The sequence below is a fragment of the Azolla caroliniana genome, unplaced genomic scaffold (assembly GCF_043228905.1).
Source record: "Azolla caroliniana isolate FFs.n. ecotype wild unplaced genomic scaffold, voAzoCaro1.0.p SCAF_11, whole genome shotgun sequence".
NCBI classification, from domain to species: domain Eukaryota; kingdom Viridiplantae; phylum Streptophyta; class Polypodiopsida; order Salviniales; family Salviniaceae; genus Azolla; species Azolla caroliniana.
In genome coordinates, this window is record NW_028230446.1 from 14598640 (window position 1) to 14609519 (window position 10880).

Below are 10880 nucleotides of genomic sequence, written 5' to 3' on the forward strand. Positions count from 1 at the left end.
CTCTTAATTCATTAGATGTCACCGTGGAATGTAAGGGTTGAACCCATGACCACCTGGTCTCCATTAGGCAACCTTACCAACTAAGCTACATCCATCTCTCTCTCTTTAATTGAGCTAAACAGATATGATAATGTGTGTAGTACTCAAATTTCCACCAACAAGGATGATCATAGATGTGCATGCATTATTCTCGTACTGAAAGATTTTGCGGCATAGTAGTAAACCCCCTTCCTAGGAAGGAGTCACAAACAAGAGCAATTTTGGTCTCATCATGGATGATTGAATATTTATTTGCCCTCTCTTTCTCTCTCAAGGCACAAAAAACCAATAAGAGCAAAATTATCGCATTTGGTTGAGTGTATGACATCATGAAATGGTTAAAAAGATGGGGAGTAAAAGATCTATTGAAGCTCTCTGGTGATGTTATGATGTATATGATCAATCAATGGTCATTGCAAAAAGATTAATAGAAGCCCCTAAGGATAAGTTGGCACAATGCTAAAATCACAAATTTGGAATATTACATTTCAAATGCTACATCCCAATGTTGGCCCAATAAAAGGTAAAAATGTCAAAACATATCCAACGATATCTTATTAACCCCATGAGTTGTGGCTCTCAAAGAGCCATAACACTTCTCCAAACTCGCTCACACAAGTAAAGTGTTAAGGTAGCATCATGGCATCAACACCTTGGTATGAGGATATGCGAGTTGTATGCAATGAAAACCTAAAGGAGGATAAATATGACTTACTTATCGCATGCTCAATGTATACGGTACTTCCCCATAAAAATGATGCCTTATTTGACAGACATGATGATTTAAGTGTCATACTCAAAACCCCACCAATAACTCTCTTTCTCTCTCTCTCTCTTTTGATACACAAGATAGTATGTGTGAGAAAAAAACTTGCAAATTTCACCGTTTTTCTTCATAACCCATTCCCCATGTTGTTTAACTTCAGAAGCTCATGTTTAATGACTAGAAAACATATGTATGCTTCTATCACATTTATTTTGCATACGTTAAATGGTGGGGAAATGAATGAAAATGTAGCTTGTAAGCTAGGAGACCAACATTTGTCAATCCCTTCAAAACACATCATGAGCAAATCACGTCCTACTCACAAAGAGGTGAACATTAGAACATACTAGCTACATGTTGTAGGTCAAGCCATTGATGATTATGTAGAAAGAAGGTAACAAGTTGTGTGCATATTGCTATGACTTCGTAAGTGAGAGTGTTCATAAACAATCAATCAAAACAAAAATGTGATTTCTCTTCATTTTAGAAGTTTATAAAGTAATCTTGCAACCAGATGTGGGGTTGGAGATCGCAAAGACAAGAAAGTATTGTTTCTTCTTTCGCAAAATGTGAATGTCCTTTGAAAATGTAAGATTTGATTTGATAAACACATATTTATATATTTCCATCAATGTAGTGTAAAATCCAACCACATTCAATTGCAACGATTCCCTCACAGTAGAATTCGATGTAGGAGCACATTGAACCAAATAGTGAAGATCATAACATATATCGCTTCTTCTAAATGTTTGTTAGTAACACGACAACCGAAGAGAAAATTACGAAAGGTAAATCAATTACACTAACAAAAAAACAATTACTTTTCCACATTTTCTAGACCTTTTATCATCATAATATGTATTGTGCATTGGTAGGATAACATGCACTCGCCCTCATATCTCTTTTGATGAGTATTTACTGTTTATGAAAAATTAAAAACAAAACCTCTCCGATTGGCATTTTATCACGTTGTTAGTGTACAAAAAAATTTATTTTATGAAATCTTTCCGATCGTTATTTTATGGACTACAATTTTATGAAATCTTTCTGATCATTATTTTATGGAAGCACATTTTATATCATTCCATTAATGTGTTGCAACTATAAAAATTCATTAGCAAAGCATCAACATTGCGAACATACATTATGTTGTTCTCTATAAGGTCAAGCCACAAAGAAGGCAACATAATTATGCATAAGCCATTGGAATTCAATAAAAGCGCACGTTGACCCAAGTAGCTAAGCATGCAATTATTAAAGATTTGCAATTAAGCATACAACCTATAAGAGACAAACAAGCAAGATTCCTCACTAAGGCAATGGATGAAGCTCAAGGCATGCAAATGTATCAAGGATATAGAAAAAAAATCAAACATGCAACGTAGTCGAGCATGATAAAAGGAAAAGGAAAACACAATACTTAGCCATCTCTACATTGAAAGTTTCAAATATTACTATATGCTATCTTTATGAGATGCCACTATAGAATCTAGAGGTTTAACACATGACCTCTTGTTCTTGCTCTCTCTCTCTCTCTCTCTCTCTCTCTCTCTCTCTCACACACACACACACACACACACACACACACACACTAGAATTAGAAAATCAATCAAAATAGAGATTGATATCATCTTGAATTGCCTCATAATTGGCTTGTCATAGGGATAGACCCAACCATTAACCAACAATGGAAGAACCCAAAGTGTGGGATGTGGTAAACAATATCTCAACGCAAGACCGAAAGATTGGATTGTGATAAGTCTTTATCTAAACACATATGACTGACAACATTGAGTTATGATTGCTTCTTAATGGAACCACGAGAGAATCATGCGTACACATATGGATCGAGAACATGGGGTCATGGTCAAGCATCTTTGGAACAAAGCATAGGGATTGTGCTCAAATATCTTCGTTATAGAAGGTTATACAAAGCACTGATGTTTGAGAAAGAATAATATTGTGAAAAAGGTCACCATCGTAGAACATAAACATGGAAGGATGGGAGGTTAAAAACTTTGCCAATAATATCAAGACTTGAGATATTGTTGCTTGCAGAGGGCAATGGCATGGATGATGCCCCCTCCGTTTCTTATGAAGGTAGGTTGTGATCGAGAATATTCTTATGAATAGCATCACTATCGTAGACCTTGAACGTTGAAGGATGGGAGGTTAAAAACTTTGTGGATGATATCATGACTACAAACATGGTTGCTTGTGGGAGGGACAATGTCATGGATGGATGGTGGCCCCTCCTTTTCTTCTTTAAATCTTCGTTTGTACAAAGGGCATTGCAATGAGACCCTCTCTATTACATTATTTTCTTATTTACATCTTTTGTTTGTACAAAGGGCAATGAAACCTCTCAAATTTCAACACTTCTCTTTCATCCTTCTCTTCTCTCTTCTCTCTCCTCTCTCTATCTCAACATTCACTCTTCTCTATTGACCATCTGCCCTCTCCTCTTTGTCATCTTTTGTGTTAGTTGCCATTTGAAGAGATCGATATAACTTTTTCTACCAATTTTTCGATGTTAACCCTTCTCTCTCATCTCAACCCAATGAGACACTCTCTCTTCAATCCCAACTCTTAAAAAAAGGCAATGCCTTTTCTTAATCGTACAAAAGGGCATTCAGAGTTGCCGATGTGGAGTATTCTAATGATAGTACAATAATGGAGCAATGACATTTACCAACATTGTATATTAAACATTCTTGTGAACATTGTGAAAATTAAAAAACCATGTATGAGAAACCATCCATGGGGCATGTATTCAATATAAGTCACCTACAACGAAAGCAAGAAAAGGCCTATGTGACCCCTTGCAACAAGAATGCCATGTTTTGTATCCTTGATAGTCGTAGAAGCATCCATTGAGTACTAAGGATGTGGGATAACACATTGCATATGACCGTTAAGGTAATTGCTTTAGATTTTTTCTTGTCACCAAGTAACCAAGAGCATTGTCTCTTTCGAAATTTCCACAAGCATCTACTCTTCCGAAATATTCCACGATGCAATACTTGAGTTGTGCTAAAGGTAACGACTCTAGGATGAACCCCACACTCTCTAGAAGGCAACCTATCCATAGTGCCTTGGAAGACGTAGTAATTGTGATAAGAAATATAGAGTTTGATAATTCAACTTTGCTAGAAAAACATGGTGTATGTCTCAATCGGAATGTTATTTTCACGAAAGTAAACATGTATACAAGCTTGAGTGTGAAAGAAATACGCAAACAACAAATGATGTACACAATGAGCTCTACGCATACTCTTATGTTTTTTCTCTCCCTAACTCCCAACATTTAGTACTCTCTAAACCTAATTTAATCTCTTTCTCTCTCACTCACCTAGTGGTAAAATGTTAGATTACAATTTCGAATGGTAGTCCCAATACTTCAATCATTGACTTGGATTCAACTAATTTGGGAGCTCCAAAACAATGATATTGAAGATAGACACTTATGCCATTAGAATAATTAGCAAAATATGGAGAATTATTTTATGAGTTGAAATGCACGAATGGTTCCAATCATATTGACACTATCCTTGTTCCAAAAGCTTGAATTGTCCAGACATAGACATGACTAAAGTGGAAAAGAATAAAGTGGTCTGAAGTGATATCATTAAATTGGATAATGAAAGAACATTGATCAACCCCACACCGCCCTTGGTTGGAAGATGGCCCACTATAAGACCCTTTTGCACTTATCATAATGTTAACTTAGATGGATACACATCACTCTCGTTAGTGATGTAGCATGACTTGGAAACTTAAGACCTTTTCGCATAAGTTAACGATGGACGTACGAATGTGTACGCAAAATTTTCCGGTAGGATGTGAATTCAAAGGGCGACACAAGTATGATCTTGATCACAACATTTGAAAGAGTTTATGATAGATTGAACAATAACGATTTTTTCATGCATGTAAGCAACGTCCATCTAGATCATGGCCATACCATCATTGTTGTCAAGAAATCAAGGTTATACCAAATGTGCTTCCCCTTGCTTTGGAGACCACTCTATATTGGACTGGTCCATGTTCAAGGTCTTTCAAAGGTAAATGTTTGAGCCCATCTAAGTGAGAGCTCACAATAGACAACCGGGAATATCTCGTGGGCTAGGAGGTCTTATTAACCTAGTTATCACTATGGTTTTTGTTGTTCATCCAAGATGAGACGACAATGTGAGGCATAGAATCCTCATGGTTTGAACATACCCTTTCCTATTCATTGCAGGGATGTTTCCTTCGGTTTTCTCATTCGTGTAAGGGGGGTTACTGTAGGTCTCGAGCTACAAGGCAAGTTTCGATAGACCAATGTGTAAGGGGGGGGGGGGGGGTTGAAAAGCCGAGCATACATTGCTCCGAGATGGCAGATGCCGCATGGGCCCTGGGGAAGGGAGGGAGGATGCAGAGGGGTCGGATGCACGAGAGTTGGTTCGGGATGTATTTCGACATGGCCGACCATATGGTCTCTATCGGGCGGTATGACCCGACCAGACGGAGTGGAATAACCCCTCCCTTGGCGGGCGGTCTGAGCTCCTACTAGACACAGGCTGCCCCTGCAACTGGCCTGGCCTCCTCTGGCAATGGGCCTCTTTTTCTACGGTCTCCTCTTTTCTTCTCAACCCTCCCCCCTTTCTCTCTCCTCTCTCTAGGATTCCTGTCTTCTCCCTAGACCCCCTAGATCCCCTAGATCCCCCCCCCCCCCCCCCCCCCCCCCTCTCTCTTCTCTCTTCTAAAGAAGGGCAAAAGGGCACCCAATGATGTAGACATGGTTATCTCTGCCCTTTCCTTCAAATGGGTCGCCTTCCTCCTCTCTAGATTCCATGGATTCTGATGCAAACCCCATCACACTTGCATCAGAATCCATGGCCATGGCTTCTTCAGAGCTTCACTTGACAAAGAAAACGAGAGAAGAAGAAGAAGATGATGATGATGATGACAATGAAGCGGATGCCACTTCCATGTCTTCTCAGAGCAATACCATCGCCCAATTCCAATCCAGATCTGCTGATAGAAGAGAGGGACATGGAAGCTCTCCTTACTATGTATCAGAGAATCGGATCTTTGACTCCAATAATAGTCGTGATTCTGCCGTAGCAGAAGAGGGGTTATGTGGCGCTTATGATGATGATCGTGGCGATTACCATGACCATGACCATGACCATATGATAACAAACAGCGGGATAGCAAAGGGAAACCTTGGTCATGATGGCTGTGACCATGGCATGAAAAATGATATCAGAACGAAGGGGATCCATCACGATGAAGATGATGGTCATGAATGTATCGTGGCAAATGGTGGGAGAGAGAGGACAAATTATGGTAATGATTATGTCCATGACCATGGCATTGAAAATAGCATCAAAGCGACGGGGAGATCAGCTCATTATGATGATGGTGGTGATAGGGATGGGATTTCAAATGCAATGAGTGCAGAAGGCAAGCATGAATACAATGGCGATGTTGATGGGCAGGGCCATGACATGTCCACCGGTATCAGAATGAATGCAAAAGCTGCTGACAATGGCATAGAAAAGGATATCACAGTGGCGGAGGAACCTGATGATGATGGTTTCCATGGGCATGTTCATGGCATGGCGAATGATATCAGAGTGAAGGCAAAATCTGACCTTGGACAAAAACGCAATTCAAGGAAACGAGAGAGAGGCCGAATGGCTCAGACATTTCAATCTGCTGTCGAGGCTCGGGATTGGAAGATCGCTGAGAGTTTGATTGGATCGTCATCATCATCGGCTGATGTGCGAAGATTGAACGATGGGCTTTGCATTGTGCTCGATTCGGTATGGTTTCTTAGTAGCCGTGAGGAGGTGTATGGTGCTATAAGGCTCATGGAGAAGCTTGTAGATGCCGGTGCCCACGATTTCACACGGGCGGCACTTCGAACATCCTTTTTGGCATCATGTGTATTGGCTTGCTGGAGTAGGACGTTCAGTCTTGCTGATATGGAAGAAAGGTAAGCTCATTGGCTGCATTCCTGTGGGTGTCAGAGCTTATTATTTATCTATGCATGGATATTGTTGCATAAATAGAAATAGATGATGTTATGTAATGAACAGAATTGAGTGGATTTTTACACTTATTGATATGGAAGAAAGGTTAGCTCAATGTGTGCATACCATTGTGAGTTGTCAGGTATAATATTCAAATATGCATGGATATTGTAGCATGAATAGAGACGAGCAATGTTAGCGAGCAATCATGGTGCAAGTAAAGCGTAATATTCAAATATGCATGGATATTGTAGTATGAATAGAGACGAGTGATGTTGGAGAGGAATAATGATGCAAGTGAGGAATAGGAATACAGGACATTCAACCTTGTTGACCAGGAAGAAAGATAACCTCAATGATGGATATCAAGATGGGTTGAAAAGTTTGATATTCAAAAATACTTGGGTATAGCTGCATGAATAGAAAAAAGACATTCAATCTTCATTGTATGGAAGGAAGTTGACCTCAATGGTTCAACATTGTGGGTTGAAAAGCACAGTATCGTATACATGGATAAAGTTGCATGAAGATAAATAGAGGACATTCAAGGTGGCTGACATGAAAGGAAGGTAAGCTCAGTGGTGCATCATTATAGATTGAAATGCTTAAAGTTCACATATATGTGGATGTAGTTGCATTTGATGTGGCCGACATGGAAGGAATTTAAGTCCTAGTTTGCATTATGGCCAGTTGAAAAACTTAAATTTTTGTAAGGTCTAGCTACCCTCATGCACTTTTCTCTTATGCATGTTTTTCTACATGCTACCTAATCTATGGATTTCCTACGTAAAAGTGGTAGGTTAAATCTGTAAATTCAGATATAGGAAATCGTAACAAAGTAAGAGTCTCTTGACACATTTATGAGGACCTATAATCGATTAAGCTTTTACTGTTGCTCCAGGTTACATGAGAGGCTTCAAGAGTGTAGTGGGCATGAGATGTCGAAAGATGACACGGCTCTAAAGGTGCGGCAATTTACTGAATGGGCCCTAAGATATATCCATTCACATTCTCGTCCGAGAAGAAGAGGATTTGATAGTGAAATGCATCAGCTGGCTCATAATACATGTGTAGAATCACAACTCCAGCTAAGGGCATTCAAAAGGTTTCTGGAATTAGCTGGAAATAGACTCACGGGGAGTGATTATACTGAAGCATTTGATGCAGCTTGTTTTCCAATGACTCTATTTGCGACCTCGATTGATGCTGGATGGGCATTTGGTATTGCGTCAATCGCGATGCAAGGGTTATTAGGAATGCTTGTGGAGGGTGGTGCAGACAATGTGAATCAATGCTGCCTTGAAGCGGCAAGATTCGGTAGCACCGATCTCCTTCGCATTCTCTTGCAGGTAAGAAAGCATATTTCAAGACTATGTTAGGATCATGAAGGCTAGGGTCCTACTTTCCTGAGCTGAGATCCAGCAAATTGCTCAAGGTTTGGACAAATCCCATACGAACCAATACTTGTTCTAGTTTGCTGCCTGCGTCACGTCAGTGTTTGGGTGGTAGTACAACATGCATATTAGGTGGTAAGAAATCATTCATAACAAACGTAACTTGGTATGCCTGAACAGTGCTAGCACATTTCTTCTCATTTGTCGTTCATGGCAATTGTTTGAGCGCTTCATTTCTGGAGTAATTTATCACCCATGTTTGGGACACAGGTAATTTAATCCACCTAACCATGCACGTAGTAGGACCTCCAGCTATATGGAGATAATCCAGAGATTAGAGACTTTAGATTGGATGAATGATAGAACGGAAGAGAGAAGATGTGCAGAAGGTTTAGTGGACATAAGTCCTAAGGTTTGTGGCAAAACCATGGCATGCAGACTGAGTTTAGCTAAGGACTGTCTGATAGTAATTGGCATATTCCGGCTTCAATTAACTCCCTAACAGTGTAGGTATGTATATTCTCATAATATTGTCTAAACAATCAACAATAACTAGGTTTTCTGATTCTCTTTCATGTAGATAGCACAAAGGAATGGGATTGAAGTCGACATTGATCTTGCACTTGAATATGCTTCTCAATTCTGCAAGATTCGAACAATGGAATGCTTGGTGGAAGAATGGAATGCATCATCCTTCCTAGGGCCGTTAATGCGAGCTGCAGATAGGGGTTGTATGCATGTTGTCAAATGGTTCGTGGAAAGAGGATGCCGGGATTTGGAGCTTTGTTCGGCATTAGTGGCTGCCACGTCGAGTAGTAGGTATGAAGTCGCCCACTATCTCATCAAATGCATTCCAAAATCTGTGTTGCAAACACGGAGCTTGGATATACTACGGGCGACAGCAGAGCGTGGTGGTATGAAGGGAATCTCTGGCAGTGGGGCGCACCGTGGTGTGAAAGGAATTGCTTTCCTTCTTCAATCTGATTTTCTTTCAATGGAGGAAGCCACATACGCTATTGCTGACACCATGTCAAGCCTCGAAGATGGGTCGATATCCGATGAGTTGAGGTCTTTTTGTAAAGAGCAATGGTCTAAGGAAGCTTTCTTACGAGGCCGCAAAGCTGGAGAAAATCACTATGCAAATGTAGTAAGAACCCTTAGGCATGGCAGATCTCCACTACGCCTTATAGAGCTTCCTTTGGAATTGCAAATTGCGATAGCATATTTACCTTTGTATAAAGAATGTGCTACGGCAAGGGGTGTGTTGCTTTCTCAATCTCTCCGAGGGCAGCTCGTTGAGGCTATTTCAAGGTTGAATGGTGAATCTACACACAGTGGGTTACTGCCATTTAACGATGGTAAAGGATTGGTCGAGTTTGACAAGCATAAGCTCCTCTCTATACTCGAATCACGATCACCCTCATTCTTCGTAGGGATTCACTGAGTTCTTTTTCTCTCTCCTGGCAAACTCCCCTCTTTATTCAAATTGGAATTGCCCTCGTTCTTTGCTGGGATTCACCGAGTTCTTTTTTCTATTGCTCTCTTTGGGGAGAGAGAATGTTTTACTTGGCCTCTATGTCCGGCATGATTTGTACGGATTTCTTGTTGTGGAATATATATTTGAGCATCCTTACATATATTGTTTCATTGTCTCTCTTTGATTGGGGGCTCTGGTTTTTGCCATTTGTGGGAGTTGAATTCATGACCTTTGGTTGATGGGGCAAGAGCATGAACCTCTAGGCCAACCCCACTACAAGCTAAATTAATCGATAACACACCCACACACGCACATTTAGACAATGCATAGACAAGAATGGACAGTACATGTGCTTTTCTCAATGATTCTGTTGGTAAAAAACAAGGTGCAACTTTCTGAAATGAACATGACGTGATAAAAGCCTTTACATAAAACAAAATGAAATTAGAGAGAGGACTCGTGTTTGACGACATGAGAAGCCATTAAGCATAGTGTGATGATTCTAGAATGTAAAGTTTTGCCTCATAGATTTAGCAACATATGACTGGTCTTTCAGAATTGTCAGCATCATGTTTGGATCAGCCGATGCTACAAACCCCTCGTATGTATCAAGAGAAAAGAAAATAATGAAGTATCTTGCTATGCACACGTCGTGTATGTAACGAGAAAACAAGAAGCAACAAATATGTTGGTGTACACGGAAAAAAAAGCGAAAAAGCAAATCTGATACTTCCAATGCTTCGAACCATTTTCATGTAAATAATAGCATTTGCATCTTCTTAGATAAAAAAGACAAAAAACAAAGGCACATGATGTAATATGCTGTATAAAAAGGAATGACGGCTTTTGTCTTGAAACAAATAAAGAGAGTTACATTTCTAAAAATGAAGTGTATAATTTGCTCGTAAAATGTAATAATGTCTACCAAGAGTAACGAGACCGAAAATTCGAAGTGCTTGATTGAATAAAGAAACAGAATTCACGGATGGCTTACTGAATACATAATAATTAGAGAGGGAAATAAAAATTCCGAGTATGTTTTGTGGCTGCTGGGATTCGAGCCCAGGTCTCCACGGCCACAACGTGGAATTCTAACCACTAAACTACAGCCACTCGATGAGATTGAAGCATCACACAATCCATTTTTGTAATAATAATTTGGAGCATCAAAATTCCATTTG

At 39.8% G+C, this 10880-nt stretch overlaps 1 protein-coding gene and 1 non-coding gene across 2 annotated transcripts; one reads left to right on the forward strand and one right to left on the reverse strand.

The window, feature by feature from the left end:
• Positions 1-5547: 5547 nt before the first annotated feature.
• LOC147857908 (ankyrin repeat protein SKIP35-like) lies at positions 5548-9859 on the forward strand. Its single transcript, XM_087326786.1, has 3 exons — positions 5548-6791; positions 7730-8177; positions 8803-9859. Exons 1-3 carry the CDS (start codon positions 5641-5643, stop codon positions 9664-9666), a joined length of 2463 nt encoding a protein of 820 aa, XP_087182912.1. The 5' UTR covers positions 5548-5640; the 3' UTR covers positions 9667-9859.
• Positions 9860-10740: 881 nt separating this feature from the next.
• On the reverse strand, positions 10741-10812 carry TRNAH-GUG (transfer RNA histidin (anticodon GUG)). Its single transcript has one exon. It is a non-coding gene; the product is annotated as a tRNA-His (tRNA).
• Between the last annotated feature and the right edge of the window lie 68 nt (positions 10813-10880).

What these genes read in the sequence shown, in the direction of transcription:
- LOC147857908 (XM_087326786.1), top strand. Translation starts at nt 5,641, where the DNA reads ATGGATTCTGATGCAAACCCCATCACACTTGCATCAGAATCCATGGCC. An exon ending in CTTGCTGATATGGAAGAAAG is followed by an intron (nt 6,792 to 7,729) that starts GTAAGCTCATTG and finishes CTGTTGCTCCAG; the next exon opens with GTTACATGAGAGGCTTCAAG. An exon ending in TCCTTCGCATTCTCTTGCAG is followed by an intron (nt 8,178 to 8,802) that starts GTAAGAAAGCAT and finishes TCTTTCATGTAG; the next exon opens with ATAGCACAAAGGAATGGGAT.